The sequence below is a fragment of the Macrotis lagotis genome, chromosome X, assembly GCF_037893015.1.
Source record: "Macrotis lagotis isolate mMagLag1 chromosome X, bilby.v1.9.chrom.fasta, whole genome shotgun sequence".
Taxonomy (NCBI): domain Eukaryota; kingdom Metazoa; phylum Chordata; class Mammalia; order Peramelemorphia; family Peramelidae; genus Macrotis; species Macrotis lagotis.
The window spans coordinates 51,991,025-52,013,136 of record NC_133666.1 but is presented as its reverse complement, the minus strand read 5'-3'; the positions used below and the strand labels follow the sequence as shown (position 1 = coordinate 52,013,136).

The following is a 22,112-nucleotide window of genomic DNA, read 5'->3' as shown; positions in this document are numbered from 1 at the left end:
GGGTGTTCATATGTGCCAAAGTTCAAGGACAAAAACTCACCAAATCCCTGCCAAGGGTCTGGAAACCAAGGTTTGTCTGATCTTGACCCTTGGTGAAAATTTAGCAGCAGCACACATCATGAAGCCACATTCCAAGTCTCTAAAAATCACCTTCCCTAGAAAAGACACACATGGGGCAGGGGTGGTTGGAACAGTGATCCCACAAGCAAGGACCCTAGGAATCTCTGCTCTCACCATTGGGTTGGAAGGGCTGCTCTTCAGGAATTGTCATTTGTCACTTGTGATTCGAATTCTAATGGTTCCATCTGGTGGTAAAAAACAGAACAGAGCTCTGCATGGTCTCTCTGATGTCTCAAATCCAACCTAATGTGGGTGATAGAAAGTGAGCTCCTCACTCACTCTTACTGGATACTGGAGCAGCATATCCCCACACTCCCCACCCCACCCCCAGTAGAATCTAAGCTCTTTAAGGCCAAGGACAATCTTCTCTTTTTTTCTTCCTACTCCCCAGTAGGCACTCCACAGATCCTTTTTGGATTGGCCCATTGGCATTCAATGAGCATTTTCTTCAAAAGCCCCCTTTGAGGAATACTTTGAGTCTGCCTCCGACTGAACCCTATATAACAATCATTCTAACACAGATTCCAGAATAAAGCAGTTCCTTTCTTTTATTTGAAGGAGGATATAAATCCTGACCTTCATCAAGGCAGAATTCATTTCTCTATTCTTGACCAAAAGCTTTTCACTGATTTTAATTTTGGTTTCTCTACAAAGAAAGGAGAGTGTCAAGCTTGCAGACACTATAGCAGGTACAATGGACCGTCCATAGCAATTTTAATTAAATTTCATTATCTCAGTAGCAAAAGAAAGGTTTATATTTTGTTATGCTTTCATTGATCTATTCTCCAAAATAGCCTGTGAACAAAAAGTGACAGATCACAGATCTTTACAATCAGCTAGTCCAAGCTCTTCTTCCAGATGAGGTCTAGAATGAGAGAAGTGACTTGTCCAAGGTCACACCATTAGTAAGAGGCAGAAATATGAGATGTGAATTTGGATACTCCAACTTCAAGTCTGGGTCCATTTCACAATTTGGAGCTATTGTTGTGATACACACCTTCGTCATCCCCACACATTTTTATAACAAGTTACAATTATTGAGTCAGAGATCATGGCTCTGCTACTTAGTACTAATGTGGCCTTGGGCAAGTCACTTAACCCCTTGGAGGTCTCAGTTTCCCAAGATGTAGATAGATAGATAGATGATAGATAAGATAAAGATAGAGATATGGAGAAGGGTGATCCAAAGAACCAGATCAGCTTAAGGAAGCAAAGACCCAGGCAAGGTGTGGACTCAGGCATTGGTATCCCTCTGTTGAATGGACTGATGGATATCCTTAGGATGGCATCTACAGTTTAATAGTGGAGTCTCAGAGATTGGATGAAATTAGGCTGGCCTAGGCTTTTGTGGATGGGGAAGTGCTAGTCAACCTTTGGAACTGGTTTTTAGAGTCACATCCTAAAGGCAGAGGCTTCTGGGAACAAGCCAAAAGTGAGTAGCAACTTAAGCCTAGAGAAACTGGGCCAGGACTGAACATAAGCATAAGAGAGAGGCATTGCCTCCTCCACTGGGCAGCTGTCACCCCATCCTCCTCCACTGCCAGAACACACACACACCATGAACACACAATACGCACCCCACACAATATATTTCATACAGATATTAAACATGTAAGCAGAGCACACATGTACACAATAGTACACACATACCACATACAGACACGTCGCCTTTGCACACACAGTCATAATCATTACACATGCATGGCATGTGCCAGCACATATATGCACACACATGTAAACAATACACAGCCATGCCATACCCCAATGTGCACATGTGACTGCACACCACCACTGCATGTGCCTGCATGTTGTGATGCATGAACACACATATATCTGTGTTCATATCATGCACACCCCAACATCAACGACTAATACCTCAGAAATGGATCATTGCTCATGGAGGCGAGAAGCTCCTCTCCTTGCTCCTTCCCTACAAGTTGGAAGCTTAAGGAGCACTATTTGAGAAAATGAGGTCCTTGGCCTAGACACCCCCCCCGCCAACTGCAGAGGATAATCTTTTCTCCTGAAGACAAGGACCTGATGGTTACTATGCTAAAGAAATAAATTCTAGGTTTGGTGGAAGAAACCTGTTAAGGGTTAGTCATTTCTGGGGGCTCTAGTTTGAAGGTAAAAGTTGACAAGAGCAGTCACTCACATGCTAGTGTGAGAACCCCGGTGGCTAGGGAAGCTGACCAGAGAGGTCATAGCATACAGAGTTGGAAACACGGATTGCAGAAGGGCACAACCATACTGAAGCCTGAATCTGGGTTTGTAAGGCCTAGGTTGGGATCCTTCTTCTGCCCACTGTTGCCTGGGTGACCTTTAGAAGCTGCCAAAGAATGCAAGTAACGTACTTGGGCCTTGGTCCACAGGCCATGAAGAAATTCACCACTTGAAGGAGGGTTCAAATCCTAAATAATTCAGTTTTGCTCCTTTAACCTTAAGTTGATTTTCTTTGTGGTTTCTCTAGAAAAAAAAGAGAAATCCAGGTTGGCTCCAGGTCTCTGGGCTTCAATTATCCCAAATGTAAAAGTCCACAGTTGGACTAGATGATGACTAAGATCCCCTCTAAGCCTCAATTCCCCAAGATACATGCCTCCTGCTCAAAAGTTTGAATTTCTCCATTCTGTCTCCTAAAAAAAAGTTGCAACTCTTTCACCAGGAAGCCTGGACTAGTCTACATTTCCATGTTGCTGTTTCCAGGAGATGCTCTGCTTCATTCACACTGGGCTCCTATCTATCGAAGGGAAGCTAAGTAGCACAGTGGATAAAGCACTGAATCTGGAGTCTTTCTGAGTTCAAATCTGGCCTCAGACACTGATTAGCTGTGTGACCCGGGACAAGTCACTTCACCCTGTTTGCCTCAGTTTCCATATTTGTAAAACAAGTTGGAGAAGGAAAAGCAAACCATTCCAGTATCTTTGGGGTCACAGAGAGTCAGACATGACTGAAAACAACTGAACAAAAACTGTCCAAAGAGTGCCCAGCCTTCCTGCTTGAGCCATACCTTTGCTCACACTATTGGTGAAATGGCTGCAGTGACCTTCTTTTCCCTGTCTGCTGAATTCCCATAAGCCCTTTAAAACCCAATTCAAATTCTATCTCCCCCATGAAGCCTTTCCTGGCTCCCTGGTCTAGGATAGGCCTTCCCCTCCACATACCTTCCTCGGGTGGGGTCTCTGCAATGCAGCATCATGGATTGGTGGACATCAGCAGTATTTACCGTCTAAACTCCAGTGGGTAGAGCCAGTCTTACCTTCCCAGCTCTCCTAGGTAAAGTGTTCTTCACAGGGAAAATGTCTAATAAATGCTCACTGAATGTGTGGAATAGGCCAGGCCCAATGTGTGCCAACTCCCTGGAGTTTAGGTTTGAAACTAAAATAAGATGGGACACCTTTACTCTCTCTAAGAGTTAACAAAAGGGAATGTACTTAACCCCAGTAAGGGAAGAATATTGCTCTCACCACAATGAGGAAATGAATAAATGAAAATGAACCATGCGTTATTTCAGAGGGCTAAAGAGGCAACCTAGCATGGTGGAAAGAAATCAGGCTCTCTAAGAAGGCCAACCAGAGACCTCAGTTCAAATCCTATCTCAGACACTTTGGGCTTTGAAGTAAGTTTCTTAGCTTCTCAAAGTCTCACTGACTCCTCATGTACCTTTTGGTTTTTCATATTGAAATGTCTCCCTTTGTTACTGTTTCACAGTTTCACTGAAGAATGCATTCTTTTAAACTTTAAAATATCATAAAAAATGGAAATTGCTGTTATTATTTTAATTATTATAAGGAATGGTGCCATGGATGGGAAAAGCTAGCTTTAAGATCCAGGAAGACCTGGGTTCATATCCCATCTCTGACAGAACCAGACTATGTGAACCTAGGGAAGTCACTTAACCTCTCTGTGCCTCAGTTTCTGTATTTGGTAAAATGGACTTCATAACAGCCCCTAATTTTTCAGGATTGTTGTAAGGATTAAATGAGATGTTAATTGGAAAGTACTTGGCACATAAGAAGCACCATATAAATGTTATAAATTATTATCATCATCATCATCATCATCATCATCCCTATAAAGGCCACCATTCTAACTATGGTTTGATTTCCTTCTTTTTTATGATTCTGTTGGGTTCAAATATGAAGCTACTCTATGAGAATCTCTGAGCTTCAAGACTATTGGAACTGGGAAGGGAGGCTGTGTAGAAAGAGCCTGAGTTTGCAGTTATAAGAGCAGGGACAAATTCTGCCTCAGTTTCTTCTAATTAGTGTGACCTTAGCTTTGGCTTCTCTGGACCTAGCTTCCCCCTCTGTAAAATGTGAGTTAAATGAATGTTGATAATTAAGTTCAGCTCTCAGCAACTATCAAAATACTGGGATGGTGGGGTGAGGGTCGGGAGAGGGAGAAGGGGTGGGTAGAGAGTAGAAACAATCTCTCTATAAGAAACCATGATCTTTAAGGTCCCTTCCTGCTCTATACCAATGATTCTCCAGCCTGAGAAGTCACTGAGAAAACAACTGAGACCTAAGGAGGGGACAGGCCCTTACTCAATGTCTCACAAGAAGTCAGTGAGCAACTGGAAATTCAAAGCCAGGTTTCCAACTCCCAACCTGGGTGTCACATTTTACAAAGGAAGTTTGGACAACGACCCCTCCTTTTTGCAAGCATGCTTTCCCAGTGCTGAGAGTTCCTAAGTATATTGTCCATTTCTTGCTGGCTTGTTGAATTCAAGGTCAAGGCCAGGCTGGAACAGAACAAACAATATTAATCAGCATATACACCATGGTTCCAGTAAGAACATTATTGCCACTGTATCCAAAAAAGGGCTACCCAACATGGTCATGATAAGCTTTCTCCAAGGTTACTTGATTGTAAGACTTCTCATCCAACTGAACCACATTGTTGGCTAGAATCAGAATTCCTTTGCTTATTTGTATTTTCTCTTCCTGGCATGTTCTGAAATATTATTAATTTGTAGCAAGCATGGGTCAAGAGGAGTTGGCTGTGTTCCTTCCTCCTTCCCTCCCATGCCAGGGTCTCCCCAGGGTGCACCCAGAAAAGGATATAAAAGACAAGCACCGGGGCCCCAAGAGACACAGATAGGCAAAGACACCACACCGAACTGAGAGCAGAGAACAGTTGGAAAGAGTGGCCATGAGACGCACCACAACCCGCATGCCTGGAGAGATACCTCTGCTCCAGGTGCACAGCCCCAAGAGAGATGGAGACGGTGAAGACCCAGAGTCACATTCAGACTCTGAGGATGCAGGGGACCAGAAGAGATGGAAATGCCAAAGTACTCTTGACCCTGGAGAGAGGCCTGAGCTAAAGGCATCCGTATCCATATGGCCCCTAGGGGAAAATCCCAACAGGAACTGGCAGTGGTCAGAGAAAGCTGCTACCCCTGGCTCTGGAGTGAGCCTTCAGACCAAGGCCCCAGCTTACATCTGGCCCCTGAGGGATAGAAATGACCAGAGCTGGGAGTGGGCCCATAGAACAACTGCCTGTAGTCCTGGAATGAGGCCTGGCTTAGGGAGTGGGGCCTCCATGTGCGGCAGCCAGAGCCAGAATAAGCAGCACCAGCAGCAGACTGAGCAGCTGCTGAAAAATGAAGAAAAATTGATGGAGCAGAGGATGGAAGAAGTGAGCCTCAACGAGACAGCCAGTCTCATGGAAGCAGACAGCCTCATGGAAGCAACCAGCCTCATAGAGGCATCCAGCCTCATGGAGGCAGCCAGCCTCATGGAGACAGTCAGCCTGAAGGAGGAGCCACTCATCCCGAGTTGGGGTCTGACTCCAGAAGATAAAGGTGACCACTCATTTTGCTAAAACCCCAAGCTGAAAGGGGCAGTGCCTGGGGGGTTAGAGCCCCCCAGCTCAGTAGGGTAGCAATGAAAAAGTAGAGTAGGAGCAGAAGCCAGGATTATACCCTTTGGTAAAGTGAAGTTGCCTAGGAGTTTGGGTACAAATCCTTTCTAGCCTTTTCATGTGACTGCCTTTAATGCTTTGTTAGCCTAGATGCTTGCAGGGAAAGAGGATGGCAGACAGGGACAGAGGGAAGGTACAAAATCAGTCAAGTACTGAAGATCCTAAGATGACCCTGGATGTGGACATGAAGTCAAGGCATTTTTTAATATAAAGCAGATGAATTTCACCAAGTTTTCCTGGGGTGAAGACACAAGATTCAGGAAGAGATAACCTCAAAGTTGTATTTAAGTCCTTGAGAAGAACACTTGGGGGGGAGGGAAAGAGGGGGGATAGGGAAGGGAGGGGGGAGAAGGGAGAGAAGGGGGAGAGAAGGGGAGGGAGGGGAGGGAGGGGAGGGAAGGGAAGAACTACAATTTACTTGCAAAGATAATTTTTATGATGATGATTCTTAAAATCTTACCTATTAACATGAATGTTACAAATTATGTATTTACATGCTAATATTGCAAATAGAGCTTCTGTTAATAGTTCTTTTTATCAAGCAGTGAAATCCTACTTAGCATCTCCTCCTACATGAGTTCTGTCCTTGAAGCCTGGGCCAATGGAACTGTCTCACTGTGAGGCCAGGGAAGGACCTGGTTGGGGGGGGAGCAGAACTGGCTGGTTTCCAAAACCAGTCTGGTTCCCCACCAGCTTGGTCACTAAGACTCTAAGTCATTGAAGAGCTGAGGTCTACACCATCAGAGGACTGGTATCCACAACATCGAAGTACCAGAGCCCCCCTGAGTGGAGAAGAGGGAAAGAAGACCTTTATGCATCTTCTAAGCATGAACTATTATAAAGGGAATATCTGTTGGCATTTAAGGTGATTTCTATATTTTATCTTACTGCTCACATATATCAGATGCCATGTCTTTCCCATGATGCAATTCTCCCACCTCAGCATGTCCCATCTTTGCCCCCTTCCTTACCACTACAAACTTAGCTAACCCTTTTTCTAAGTCCAAGCTTGAGATCCATTTGTATCCATCCTCCCCAGAAGCTTCTGTAACTTCCCCTAACTCCAATTGTTTTCTGTTCTGTTGATCTTTACTTCAGTTTTGTAGATTTGGGAATGGATTCTTTGGGAAGGTCATCAAATGTGTGACTGACAGAAAAAGAAGAGGAGAAACAGTGGCTGGGTTGTGCTAATAAAATAAAAATGGATGCTGCTACTAAAAATCATTTGTCAATTTATTATCATATCCATCAAACTACCAAAGGGTCATTTTTTTTTAAAAAATTAGACAAAACAGTAACAAGATTCCTCTACAAAGGTGAAACAAAGGTAAAAAATTTAAAGAGATGTCAGAAGTAGTGGCACATGCCTGTAATTCCTGCTAGTAGGGAGGTCAAAGTTGGGGTATTGTTTGAGTTTAGGAATACTGAGCTGCAGTGGGCTATGTCAACTGTGGAAGCCCCAAGGAGGAGGGGTCACCAGGCTTCCAAAGGCAAGGGGAGGGGGGGGCACACTAGCTCAGGTGGGAAATAGAATAAGTCCAATGCTGATCATCAGTGGGATTGGGTCCAGGAAGAAGTCTCTAACAGTAATAGTAACAATGAAATAATGGAAAAAATAACAATAAAGGGAGGCTAGCATTATCATAACCTGAGCAATATTGTTAAGCAGTATTCATCCAAACTATTTGGTACTGATTTTTTTTAATTTTTTTATTTAAGGCAATGGGTTTAAGTGACTTGCCCAAGGTCATATACAGCTAGGCAATTATTAAGTGTCTAAGGCCGGGTTTAAACTCAGGTTCTCCTGACTCCAGGGCCAGTGCTCCATCCACGGCGCCACCTAGCTGCCCCTGGTGCTGATTTTAAAAACATGGAAGTGATTAATGGAAGCGCCTTAGTAAGTAAGATTCAGAAGCAATTGAATTTAGTAGCCAGGATTCAATTAACTCATAGAATCCTCTATTCAACAAAAACTGCTGGGAAAACAATTTGGCAAAAAATTAGGTTTAGACCACAAAAATATCCCAATAAGGTACAAAAAGATATGTGACCAAAATAATAAAGGCCATACTGTGAAAAATTAGAGGAGAATGAAAGGAGGGCAGCTATGACTAGCGGGGAAATTATTAACTATAGAAGAAACAGAGGTGATAAAAAAAATAAAATAGACCGTTTCAATTACAAAGAATTAACAAGTTTGCATACAAAGAAAATCAATATAATTAGAAGAAAAAAACAGTTAATGAGGGAAAATCTTTATAGCAAAGATCTGTGATGAAGTTCTGATATCTAATACATACAGAAAATTGACAGAACCTTGGGATTATAATAGGTAGCCTTCCAGAAATCAGAATGTAAATTCCCAACAACCAGATGAAATCACTAATCCTAAGAAACTTGCAAATTAAAGGAATTCTGAGATTTCATATTCATCACATTGGCAAGGATGCCAAAGTACCAAAACAACTGATAAAAAATGAAAGAACAGTGGAAGGAGATATACTAACAATAGGACTGCTGGTGGAATTAGTTGATCCAATAATTCTGGAAAACAACCATGAAACCATTCCATAACCTTTGCCCTGGTAAATCTACTCTTCGCTAAGGTATAGCACACAGGCATACCCCAAGGAAAGTAAATCAGAGGGAAAGGTCCCATGCACTCAAAAATCTTTGCAGCAGCACTTTTTTTGTGATGAAAAAAGAGCTGGAAGGAAAGTGAAACCCTGTTGATCAGTGAATGACTGGCCAAATTGGGAGCGCAACAGGATATTAATGGACCACAAGAAATGATGAATGTGAAGACTTGTATGAACTGATATAGAGAAAAGAAACAGTCAAGAGGCCAATTGATATGATCACTGCAGTGATGGAAAGGAAAATAATAACTAAACACTTAAAAATTAACATTGCTGGGGTGGCTAGGTGAATAGAGCACTGGCCCTGGAGTCAGGAGTATCTGAGTTCAAATCCATCCTCAGACATTTAATAATTACCTAGCTGTGTGGCCTTCGGCAAGCCACTTAAACCCATTGCCTTACAAAAATCTAAAAAAAAAATAAAAATAAAAATTAATGTTGCCAGTTGAATGAATTTGCATAATTACTGTCATTCCGATCAAACTTCCAAGGGATTATCCTTGAAATGAAAGGAGAATGAAAGGAGGGCAGCTATAACTAAGGAAAAAATTATTAACTATAGAAGAAACAAGTAATAAAAAAAAAGATAAAGTAGAACATTTCAATGACAAAGAATTTTCAAGTTTTCATGCAAAGGAAATCTACATAATTAGAAGAAACAGCAGTTAATGAGGAAAGATCTTTGAAGCAAAGATCTCTGATGAAGTTTTGGAGATTTGCTTATGAAGCCAGCTTTCCCGTCTCCTCTCAGGACAAGAGCAGAGGGGTGAGGCATCCAAGTTCACCCAAAGAGCCAGTGGGGTATTTTGTTTTATCTGACTGCCCTCACTGGTTATAAGGCAGGGTTTCAACTGGCCTCGTGGGGGGGGGGGGGGTGGCTGGCTGGATTGGAGGAAGGGAGTCACTGGGAAGTGATCATTGTGTAAGAAAAGGAAAAGGGCATCCTCAAAGAGGAAGTTGAGTCCCCTCAAGATTGAGGAAGGCCAGCTTGAGATCTACCTTGGTATCCATGAAATATTCAGGCACCCAGAAAATGGTCTCCCACATGCCAGTCTTCTCCCTTTCAGGAAAATCCTCACATGAGGATCAGTGTATCAGTTGGGGGAGTAGCCACATGATGTGGTCACAGCTCTGATTGTAGCTAGCCACACTAGGGTGAATGAATCAAACCCTCATGGTCTTTCTGAAGGCTCCTACCTCCGTGACAGCTCGCTCCCAATCACTTCTGGAAAGGCTATGGCTCAGGCTCTTGTGTCTGCGGATGAGAATTTCTTTGGCCTCTTCAGCCTCCCCTGTTTCTCCTGGAAGAGTATGCCGGTTATATGCAGGAGTCTGGAAACACAGCCCAACACGAAGTAGACATAATGAAGGGTCCCAATGAAATAAAGGTCAAGAAACCAACACGTAGTTCAAATTGGCTTAAATTCAAAATTCTTTTAGATTATATGCCTTTCCCCGGAAAGTTAAACAACAACAAAAAAAGGTAGTCAACCTATTTCACCCATACATGTCCTATTAAAAGGCCCCTCATCCCAAAACTTAGAAGACATCTTAAATCACATTTATTCATATTTTCCTCACAAAACTAAACTTATAAGAATATCAAAACTAGAAGAAGACAAAAGGCTGCCTTTAAAAGAACTAAATTTCCTTGCCATCTGTCTCCAGTCACCTCTCTTGGGGGTTTCCCAGACATATGAGTCCTGGCCTAAATGATCAGACTTGATCACCATCTAAGATGATCTTCTAAGGTTGACGAGACAGCATTGCCAAGGACAGAAGGCTCACGAATGACAAAGAACTCAGGCAGGCAGAGCAGACAGTCTCCTGGGTACTGTTAGCATGTCAAGTCAGGGCTAGGGTCAGGGCCTGGGTCTCTCTGCTCTAACTTATTATGGCTTTAGGCTCAATTCTGGAAGCTGAGGAAGCACAAGGATGAGTTAGCTATTTAACAAGCAGATCTAGTAGGGGATGGAGGGGGGACGTTTTCATGACATACGTTTAAGTTTAATCTATATTAATACTTTCTCCATCACTTTCTTAAGTCTAGACAATCCACAAAACAATCCTTCAAGCCTTAATCTGCAGTATTTGATGATTTCTGAGTTTTAAAGGTTCACACTGAAAATTTAACTGAGTTTTTGTGAATCTATTTGAAATAACTTCATCGCTCTATAGAGTTCACAGGACCCCAACCCCTGTCTTTGGGCTGATTTTTTTGGTTTTCTCTTCTTCCTTCTGTGGTCTGGTATACAACAAGTGCTTAATACATGCTTTATCTATGATCTCTCTTCTTTAAGAATCTTTAAGAATAAAGACTCTACTTCCCCCCTCCTCTCACAAGGTTGCCCCTTCCCAAGTTCTATTTCAGGAATTCATCCTTATCTCTAAGTAAAATTGCATTATGTTGGATCTGCTTGTGGCTTCCAGAACCAGATAAAATGGCAGCTTGACATTCTCCTTATAAATCCTTACTGGAAAACAATAATTTACACCTTGCCTTTTCCAAACTAAATAACTACAGTTCTTCTGGCTGATCCTGGTAATCTTTTAGAGGTCCTTACTGATTTCTGTCCATCTACCTGTCTGTCCACCTGTCCATCTATCCCTCTACCCATCTACCTGTCTGCCCATCTGTATACCTGTTTATCTATCTGGCTGCCCATCTATCCATCTGTCTGGTTGCCCATCTATCTGTCCATCTGCCCATCTGTCCAACTGTGTGTATGTCTCTATTCCCATTCTGCTCTTTCTCCAACCCCACCACCCTACCATTTCTCCACATTTTTAATAATGTTTGGTGGCCACAATTAGGTACAATGCTTTCCTATGGGTCTGACAATTTCAGAGTACAATGAAAAGATTATTTCACAGTCCTTTTGTAAAATAATTATACAAACTAATCCTAATGATAATAACTCCCAATTCTATAGAACTTTAAGGTTTACAAAGCACCTTCCCTCACAATAATCCCAGCCAAGCATAATTATCCCTATTTTACAGATATTCAGAGAAATCTAAAACTCGGTCCTCATATCTTCAAGTCCAAGGTCCTTGTACTACAACACACTGTACCCCAACATACTTAGCAATATCTTACAGAGGAGGAATTTGAAGGATAACAATAGGGAATGATTCCTATTTAGGAAACTGGAATCACAAGTAAATTGGCAGAATTATAAATATAATTATTTCTTTTATGTGTAGTCTTATTACTGGATTTTTATCCTATCTTTCCTCCTGGGAGTTCCAAGTTCTTTCTATGTCCATTGAATGGAATTGTCTTACTCCTTCTCGAACAGAATATTATTAATATCTCACAAAACCCCAGAATATAAGGACTGGAATCGCAGCCATCAGGCTAGTTCAACAACTAACCATCCAAACATGACCACCACTGCGGCTATTTGGTCTCACAAAATCCATGTGAAAAGGGTCAGAACAGAGAGAGGTCAGTTCCATTTGGAGAGCTTTATAGCTTTACATAAGCTAAAAAAATCCTTACCCCTCTTCTGATTTTATAGAGGTTGGTAGCCAAAATCTGCTGTATATTATCCACGAGGTCTTGATCCAGAGGCACTGGGGCCATGGCTACTGTGACTGGCTCAACATTGTGGCTGCAAGGAAAACCAATGGGTTGTTTACAGGGATTATAGACAAAAAGGCACCAAAGTTGAAAGTATGAGAACAATCCACACTCAAACTATGTAGGCCTCAGAAGACAAAAAGGTAAACAAAATAGGAGTAGCAGAACATCAGTACTTTAAAAAGAAAAAAATATTCTTGAATGATTAATGGTGGGCCTCAGTGAGAGGTAACTAAGCTCAAATGTTAATAAATATGAATGTTTCAAGGGGTAAGTACAGTGGTGGGCGCTAAAACCTTCAGTACACCTTCAACTGAACAGTAAACAAATTAGTCTTTTACCTTCATTCTCAAAGAAGAATTAGAATGGGCAGCTAGGTGGCACAGTGGCTAGAGCACTGGCCTTGGAATCAGGAGGACTGGAGTTCAAATCCGGACTCAGACAGACACTTGACTCTTTCTAGCTGCGTGACCTTGGGCAAGTCACTTAACCCCGATTGCCTCACATCCAGAGCCATCTCCAGTCATCTTGAGTCATGCCTGGCCACTGGATCTACTTGGTTCTGGAGAAGAAAGTGAGGCTTGGTGACAGCACAGCCCCCTCACTCAAATTCAACTCACTTGATTGTCATGGCATCACTCCCTGATGTTGTCTTCTACAAAAATTAAGGTCAAACATTAAAGAAATTGGAGAGACCCAATATTGTGTTCTGAAAGGTCAACTATATTGGAGAATCACAAACTTTTTCAAAATGACTCTTCTTCATAATCACATGGGGAAAATGAGAAATGCAATTAATAAGGCACTGAGACAAGCTATGAAAGCTGGGCAGGAGGCATTATTTCCAGGCATTTCAAATGACTTGTGGGAGTTTTCCTAGTTGTGTTACTAGCTTTTATCTGATATTAAATGTTTATGGCCTTCCTGTCGTCAGTGTTCTTTTCCAGTTCAAATTCTTAGAGCTGGAGAATGCAATGAAGAGACAAGGACTGATGGGTTCGGTATGTCCCTGGGCCTAATCCTACTTCCAGATTTATGCAGTTAATGCAAAATGGAGGCTTAAGCTGTTATCTGCCTATGTCAGGCAATGGAGACAGTTGGTCTATGAATCTCAAATAAAATCATTTCCTACATAGATCCAGAAGTATGCAGATTAGCTATCTACATCTGCCCACATCCCCAGATTATTATTCAGTCCTTCATTTTGCATGGGTTATATAGCCCTATCTTGATCAAATCAAAAAAGTCCATGTCCTAAGTCTCCTCCTACCCCAAATAATTAGGCTTGAGGAGCTGGACATCTACCTCTGTCTCACACCAACTATTCTACTGTACCCTAAATTCACAAAGAATAGAAATGAGCTGGCAATGTCTTCAGAAGGCCATCTGGACAAGTCAGTCCCCTTTATGAAGGCAAGGGAAGAAAACCTAAGCCATCCAGAACAGTTGAATCCTGCACAGGTCTGCCTTAACTTAAAAGCTCTTCAAAAGAAAAAATTCGACCAAATCCCTTGATTGTCTATTTCAATAATGAACTGACAAGCTCTCGTTAACATTAACTATATGGTCTTATTTTCACTGAATGCTACATCCATATGTGGGGTCCTCTTTGGGAAGGAAAGCTAAGTGTTGAGCACTCTGCTCCCAACTTTCCTGGAAGGTTCCAAGGAAGCTGGAGTTGGGAAGAAGCATGTTCCAAGCTTGCCTCTGAAACTTTTTGACTATGTGACCTTGAGTAAGTCACTTCACCCTGCATGCCTCTAATAATTCCACAGGGGTTGGGGACTTATTAATGAAGGAAAATTTCTCCCCACTGATAAATTGAAACATCCTTCCCATATACTTAGAGACAAATGGTCAATTCCCCCTCAGCCTTCTCTTTTCTTCTACAAGGTAAACAGCATCATTTGCTCTACTTTCACTTGAAGGGCCTCATTCATCCTTTAAATTATTATTGCAATAACTCTTCTCCAGAATGTCCATGGTTTCTTACCTTCTGAACCCATTCCTCCCTAAAGGCTCTCTGATCAGAGCCAGGTAAGGACAACTAGCCATCTCTTTATGTCATGCCCCTGTTGTCCAAAAACAGGTCAATAGAAGTCACTTTTTAAATAGCAGCATTCATGCCTAACTCTTCTGAAATTTGGGGCCTGCTCCTGGGGCTTTGATCTTGGACCTGAGTCATTAGAATTTGGGGCCTTAGTAAAAGTCACTAACCATGTCCACAATTTTGAGGGAGATTCCTCAAACCACAATGTACATATTACATATGTGTATTCATGACATTTGTGAGTAGCACTGGACTCCCACCAGGTGTACCAGTTGACTGAATGGATCGACCCAGTCAACACTTGTGTTTGGTGGATTAATACAGCCAGGATCCAAAATTATATTTATGTACACATACTCACCCCCAAGTGACTTGCCCAAGGCAGACTTTGGATTCCAATTTGGTAGGACATACGAGAGTCTATAGACCTCTTATATAATGTTTAAAAACTGTGGATCATCTCTGGGTCATGATGGGGTTATGGCAGAGGACTAACTGAAAGTCCCCAAATTCTTCTCGAAACATTGACAGAAAGTCCTTGCAAGTTTTAGCAAGAGGTAATAAAAAAACCTTCTGGCAATCAGAGAACTACCCCACTCCCATTTTAAGGTATATTTAATGTGAATTGCTCTGTAGAAGAGTTTTTTTCTTTTTTCTTCTCCCTTTCCCCAACCCCCATCATTTTCTATTTTCAAGTTCTCTCTCCTTTAACAGTCATCCAGGAAAAAAAGAGCAAGGAAACCTTTGGTCCATCCATTATTTCTGTTCCCATTGCCTGTAAAAAGGGGAAAAAAACCCAACCTATAAAGCACTATGCATGAGAAACAAAGTAAATTTGGGAGCAGATAGGTAGCACAATGGCCCTGGAGACAGAAGGATCTGAGTTCAAATTTAATCTCAAACACTTAATTATGTAGCTGTGTGACTTGGGGCAAGTCACTTAACTCTATTGCCTTGCCAAAAAGAAACAAACAAATAAGAATAACAAAAGAAGTAAATTTGGACAATGAAAGAGTTTTTTTCTAGGATATGGATTTTTAAAAGAATCTCTCCAGTCCCTAAAAAGCTTACACCCAGCCTTTCCCCTTGTAGATGGGCTGGGTCTTTAATGCTCACCAAGGCAGCTGTGAAGGTCTGGCATAGGACAAAAGAGAAACTGGGCTCCCAAGAGAAAACTTTCTAACCTTTTTCCAGGGCCAGAAGGCTTAGTATTTGGGGTGGTACCTACAAGAGAATATCATGGCTCTTGAAAACTACTTACCACTGAGGTACAATAGGTTGAGGCTGGACCAGCTGGCCAGCTTCTACCAGCTCAATGGCGTGCTTCCTCTCAAGCTTTTCATACAGGAGCACGATGCTAGACTTGGGCTGGTCATAATCCCGCAGCAAAATCTTCTGCAGATATTGGCTATTGAAATATTCCAATCTGCCCAGGAAGCAAAGGGGAAAAAAGCCAGGAGTTCACTGACCACTCTCCTCAGAAAAGTCCTGGTGGTTTTTAGTTCAAGTTAAGATTGAGGTCTACTATATTAAATAGCTACTCTATGTAAGGCACCGTGGAAACAAAGGTGAAAGGAAGCACAGTCTATGCCCTCAAAAACCTTCCAAGTTAACATGGTATAGCAGAGAGACACAAAAGGACTGGGTTCAAGTACCACCTCTGCCACTTACCAACTAGCTACATGACTTTGGCCAAGTCACTGAACATTCCCTGACTTCAGGTCCTCATTTGTGAAAAGAAGACTAATCTTAATGTAGAGGGCATACCAGTGACACAAATGAGTAAGAGCCTGGGTAGAAGGTGACCACAGAAAAGGATCATGGGATTAAGAGCTTAATGGTTCTCAAAGAATATCTCGTCCAACTCTGTCATTTCTAAGATGAAGTAATACATGAGAAAGGGAACAAGACTTGCCCAGAATCATAAAGCTGCGAAGGAGGAGTTGGGATTCAAACCTAAATCCTATCATTTCCATTTCAAAGGCTCTCTCTACAATAGTCTGTGGCTATTTCTTACCTTGCTACCAGGTCCAAGCTTTGTACAAGCCCTTACTGCCACCCTAGGACTACAGTAATGCCCTGTCAGGAGGACTACATGACTACATTCTCTTCCCCCTCCAAAATGTCTTTCAGACTGATGTGAGAATATTTTTTTCTTATGCATTTATCTAGCTCAATTGCTCTTCTGCTTAAGCCTTTGGTGACTCCCTATCACCTCTGGAGGGAAGGCCAACACCCTCCGCATGGCATTAAAGGCCTTCTACAATCTTCCAGGTACTCTCCTCCACACTCTCCACACTTATTCAAAAGGCACCTCCACCATGAAGCCTTCTCTGATCCCCCAAGTTGCACCTCTCTCATGAACTTACCCCATCTCAATGTGTGCTGGTGTCTTACTATCCTTCTAGACTGTGAACTCCATGAGAGCAGACCATGTCTTTTTGAAACAGTATATTCCCTAGCTCCTAGTACAGTGATTTTTTTGGAAAGAAAAACAAAACAGTCTGGGAACTGTCAGACTTTTTGGGTTAAGGTAAAAAAATCCAAGACAGCTCACCATCTTTGTTTGAGACTATCTCTCAACTTCAATATACATAAGAGGGATGAAATTCATTCCACCCCAATGGAGACAAACAGAAATAGTCATAGGGTTTATTCCCCTTTCTACACAAGTACACAATTATAAATCTGGTCGTTTCTTACTTGTCTTTCCAGTAATACTGTCCCCAGTGCCCAGATATGTCTTCAATGCCAGCCAACAAGTGATCCAAGAACTGAAAAAGAAGATAAAATCTGTCTAAACACACAGCACATAGGAGAAACTTAACCAACAAAGAAAAGAAACTTCTTTAGAGGCATGAAAGAGCATAATTCTTCATAACACCATCATCATCATCATTATCATCACCATCACCACCACCACCATTATCATCATCATTGTCACTATCACAATCATTATCATAATAATAGACACTTGTAGACCACTTGGAAGTTAGTAATGGACTTACACAAATTGCGGACTCACAACTATCCTTCCTCTTACTTGGTCCTAAGCCCTACTCTATTTTAGAAAACGTGTAGACAAGAAAAGAAGATGGGAATCTAGCTGTCAAGGAAACAGGGCTCTAAGGAGTCACTAATTTCTGCAAATTGGGAGGAGAGCCAAAATGATGGCCAAGCCACAAGTCATAAAAGGAAGCACTGCCTACTCAACAGTTGTGACTACCCCTGTAATCATAAATGAAGATGGCAGTAATAGCCCTCCTGTGAGCATTACAGATCCCCCATTTTAAATATAAATGTGCATCCTGATTTCATTCACTCAATACACACTGTGATCCACCATTCTACCTAAGGACTATGAAGTAAAGGTCATGGCCCTTTCCTTTCAACTGCTCAGAATTGAATTGGAGAAGCTCATGCCGGGTTTTTATTTACAACGCCGGCTTCTTAATGCTAGTCCGTCCTCTTACTCACCAGTCCAACGCGTGGTGAGTCTTCGGGGTACCTCCGGCCCCCACTCTTTGATGGGGGAAGAACCAGACAGAGCGCCTGAGGTGGGTCATGAGTCTTTATTCTTCTGTGATCACATTCCCGCTTCTTCCCCCCAACCTCTCAGCAGACCCTTTTATCCCCTCTGTCCTCCCTCCCATGAACTCTTACTCAATGAGGGGCCGAGTTCTGTAACATTCCCTTATAAGGTGATTATGTTTCCCCCTCTAAGCGACCGCCAAGCCTCTTCCCCCCGCCCCCAACATCTCCCCCTTTCTGTTTTACAAGGTTATCACTTGGTGTGACCTTAAGCGGTGCTGAGGTTAGCCTTAAGCGGTGTCATTTCTACTGGCCTCTGATAGCCGGGGGCGAGGAACCCTGTCTTAGGTCATCTCCTTCAACCCAGGACCTTGCCCGTCCTAGGCGCCCGACACCCTCAGGGCCTGTCTTAGGTGGCTGGGTGAGGAGAAGTTGCCCGTCTTGGGGATTACCTCGTCTTACCCCTAGGTGTCACATGTCATGCATGGCGGCTAGCCAGACTTGGGGATCCGCCGGGGGCGAGGAACCCTGTCTTAGGTCATCTCCTTCAACCCAGGACCTTGCCCGTCTTAGGTGGCTGGGTCAGGAGAAGTTGCCCGTCTTAGGGTTTTCCTCGTCTTACCCCTAGGTGTCACATGTCATGCATGGCGGCTAGCCAGACTTGGGGATCCTCCCCCGTCTCCATGGCCATGAAGGCTTTCTGAGTAAGAAGCATATAGCCCCTCTGTCGCCTAGCTAGGCGGCAGAAACAGACAACAAGTAGGGTGATTCCCAGAATCAGCGTCCTTGTTCACCCTCAAGGGGGTATCCTCCCGCCATCTGGCAATCCCTCCATGGTATGGGATCCTCGATGTCTTCCCCTGTGGCCACACATGAGGGGCCCCACCGAGGCAGAAGGGAGCCCCATCGATGTATTGGTCCGTGCTACCGGAAGGGGAGAGGGAATAACTCGGAGTATTCCCCATGTCGGATTTCCTTCAGATGGAGCACCTCCAAGGATCCCTACGATGATCAGAAGGCCTGAAAAGGAAAGAAATTCCTCTCACCCCGTAGGGTTGGGCATTAATCAAGGTCTCTTATCTTGTAAACCGGGAGCCATCTTTCTGGCTCTTCTATCTTATCCTCGGGATGAAATGACAGGTGGCCCTGTCTTCTGTTCTTTACCGTTACAGGGCCATGCCAACCTCCCTCTTCATCTCTCCACATGACTTTAGAGCCTGGTAGGGCCTTGGTGGGAGAGGGCAGGAGCGTTGGTTCTTTCTTAGCATGTCCTTTTGGGGAGAAAAATCTCTGGGCGGCTGTAGTGCCGTCATCCCTGACTTGTAGGAAATTCATGGTAAATAGTACCTGAGACAGGTCTGAATGGGTCGGTGACCTGCCAACTCCCCCTTTCTGTTTAAAAAGATAGGATGTAGCAGAGTATCCATGTAAAGCTGGCACAGGGTGGGGCTATTGGCCATTCCCTGAGGTAGGACGGTGAACTGATAACGTTTACTGGGGGCTTGGAAATTGATCGCGGGGAGGGAAAAGGCAAATTTTTCTTTGTCCTCCGGGTGGAGGGGAATGCTATAGAAGCAGTCTTTAACATCAATCACTATAATAGTCCACCCTTGCGGGACTGCAGTGGGCATAGGGAGACCAGGTTGGAGGGTCCCCATGGGTATCATGTTGGCATTTACTGCCCGAAGATCAATCAACATTCTCCAACTCCCCCCTTTCTTTTTTATGACAAAGACGGGGGAGTTATACGGGCTAAGGGACGGTTCCACTTTGTTCTCGTGCAGGAGGGTCATTACTATGTCTGTGAGGGCGATGAGCTTTTCTTTTGTCAGGGGCCACTGCTCAACCCAAATAGGTTTCTTATTAATCCATGTTATTCTGGGGGAAAAGCTCATCTCTAGAGTGGCCCCAATTAATTTCCCCGCAGGCTATCAGGGGTGGCAAGTGTCAGGTTAAGCTGGCTCAAGATATCTCTACCCCATAATGCATAAGGGAGGTCGGGTAGGCACAGTGGGGTGAAGAGTCCAGATTCTTCCAAAGCTGACCACCGTAGGGCGTGTGCTGCTTTCATGGCAGATCTATTGCCCCCCACCCCCGTCACTGCTTGAGGGCTCTGTAGGAGTGGCCACTCGCGCCTCCACTGTCCCCTATTTATGACAGAGCAATCGGCTCCAGTGTCAATTATCCCTTCGAGCTTCTGATTTTCCACCGTGACGGTTAACAGTGGTCGCCCAGAGCTGACCGGGTGGACCCAGTTCACATGAGCGGGAGGGGTCCGCAAGGGCAGCGCCTTTCCTACCTCTTGGCCCTGTTTTACCAAGGTGGGAAAGGGGTGGGGGTTTGTGACCCTTACGGATGTGGGACTTCCGGGACCAAAAATGACCTGGGTATGGGTGACTAAGTCCACACATCTCTCAGCCCCTGTGATGAGCGCTGGGAAAATATTTAGCTCAATGGGAATCATCGAGGTTTCCCAAGGCCCGATCTCTCTCTGCTGTGTCCCTTCTCTATAGTCAACCCTCACGGGGATAGTCACAGTAATGGGGCCGCTGTCTTCGAGCACGGGGGGGGCCCCGCGGCCGGGCCCCTCCCTTTCCCTTTTCCCGACTTCCCTTTGGATCGGCAGAACCTGGCTATGTGACCTGGCTTTCCACGGGAATAACAGGTCGGAACTGAAATGGAGGGGGGCCGCTGCCTGCACTGTGCTTTGAGGTGCCCTGGCTTTCCGCACCCAAACCAGGTGGGTCTCACCTGCATACCGTGAAGGGCGGTCAGGAGGCTATCCTCCCGGTTCTCCATGGCAGTCACTAAGGCTTGAATTGAATCCTCGCTGGGCATGTCCAGCAATTTGTCAACAATTCCTTCTAATGAAGCGTCGGGGGGAAGGCTGCTAATGGCTGCGATCCCTTTGGGGCGAAGACCCTCTTTAATCAATTGTCTCATAAGTAGATCAGATCCCGGGGTGTCTCCCATTATACGAGTCACTGTCTCTTTAACCTCGTTCACAAATGAGAGGGGTGTCTGATCTGCTCTCTGCTTCAGCCCAACCAACTTCTGTGTGGCTCTCCCCCCTTTCATGGCTCCAATCTTATCCCAAGCTGCAACATGTGTTTCTTTAACAGTCTCTAGCTCAAACTGGCCATACTGGGCCTGAACAGCAGGGTCAGTATAGGCTCCAGTTCCACACAGGAGGTCAATGGCTAAATCCAGGGGAGTATAACCCCGGGATTTTGCCAGCTTAGAGGCCTCTCTGCGGGCCTGAGCCTTAAAAGCTAAATATAAGGAGGCATCTAGGCAAGCGGCTGCAATTTCGTCAAAGTCAGCAGGGGTCCAAGGGTGCGTAGCAAAGAGGTTTTGCATCAGTCTTTTTACATAAGGGGAGCTTGGGCCGTATTTAGTCACGGCCTCCTTAAGTTCCTTAAGCATCTTAAAAGGGACAGGGCGGTAGTCTCGGGCTCCGGTAAGGGGGTCCGTAAATACCGGGTAGAGGCCCCAGTCATCCCAGTCCACCTCCTCCCCTTTCTCTATTGCTATGGAGGCACTGGTGGCAAGTAGGCCGGATGGGCGGAGCCCTTGAGGGGATCTCTGAAGGGCGGACAAGGAACACGGGGGATTTTTTGCCTCTGTTTCCTGGCTGGGCCGCCAAGCCTGGGGCGCGGCAGCTGTCCAATCAGCGCGGACTCCTCCCTCCTCGTCAGCAGCCTCCCGGTCCCACCTACTCACGCTCCTCTTCCTGCCACCCCTGAGGGCTGTTTGCACCCCTCCCTCCCCGCGCTCGGAAACTTCCGGCCCTGAATCTTCTCCCTGGGGGCCCCTTGTTCCCCCATTGTTTCTTCTAAGTTCCTCCCACGGATACAGGGGAGGGAGTGGCCTTCCCTCTTCCTCTGAGCCCTCTGAATCCGATCCCGCCAACGAGCTATCCACCTGAGTGCTGATTGTTCGTGCTAAAGTCACCTTCTGGGGATGCAGGGCTGCATCCACTATCTTATACACTGTAAAATCCTCGGGGGTCAGTTTTCCCGGGCAGGTGTCATTATAGGAGGCCATCTGCTGCCCTACCACCTTCCATTTATCTGGTTGGATCCCACTATGTTGCACCCAAGGGCAGATGTTCCAGATATTCTCAACAAAAGCACGGCACGTCTTGATAGGTAATTTACGACCATGCTTAGCGCAGAGTTTATAAAGCTGCCCTGCAACGGCCTCTTTTTCCTCCGGCTCAAAGGCGGGAATACTATTCCGGCCCCCCATGCTGTCTACT

At 44.4% G+C, this 22,112-nt stretch overlaps 1 protein-coding gene across 11 annotated transcripts in view; it reads right to left on the bottom strand.

Annotated features, from left to right (window-relative positions):
* LOC141500160 (sodium/hydrogen exchanger 2-like) overlaps window positions 1-22,112 on the bottom strand; it is a 105,738-nt gene that overhangs the window by 24,714 nt on the left and 58,912 nt on the right. For 3 of the 11 annotated variants that reach the window (XR_012471846.1, XM_074203113.1, XM_074203114.1), the window contains exons 7-10: window positions 17,024-17,094; window positions 15,582-15,746; window positions 12,190-12,301; window positions 9,882-10,016 (exon numbers count right to left, since the gene is read on the bottom strand). Coding sequence is in view for 3 of the 11 variants with exons in the window: in XM_074203113.1 (XP_074059214.1) it covers window positions 9,882-10,016; window positions 12,190-12,301; window positions 15,582-15,746; window positions 17,024-17,094 (483 nt within the window). In the remaining 8 variants the exon portion in view is untranslated. Of the gene's footprint in view, window positions 1-40; window positions 156-234; window positions 306-2,474; window positions 4,862-9,881; window positions 10,017-12,189; window positions 12,302-12,611; window positions 12,926-15,581; window positions 15,747-17,023; window positions 17,095-22,112 lie in introns of those variants that run through there. The other 8 variants (XR_012471848.1, XR_012471849.1, XR_012471851.1 and 5 more) reach the window with 7 other exon arrangements.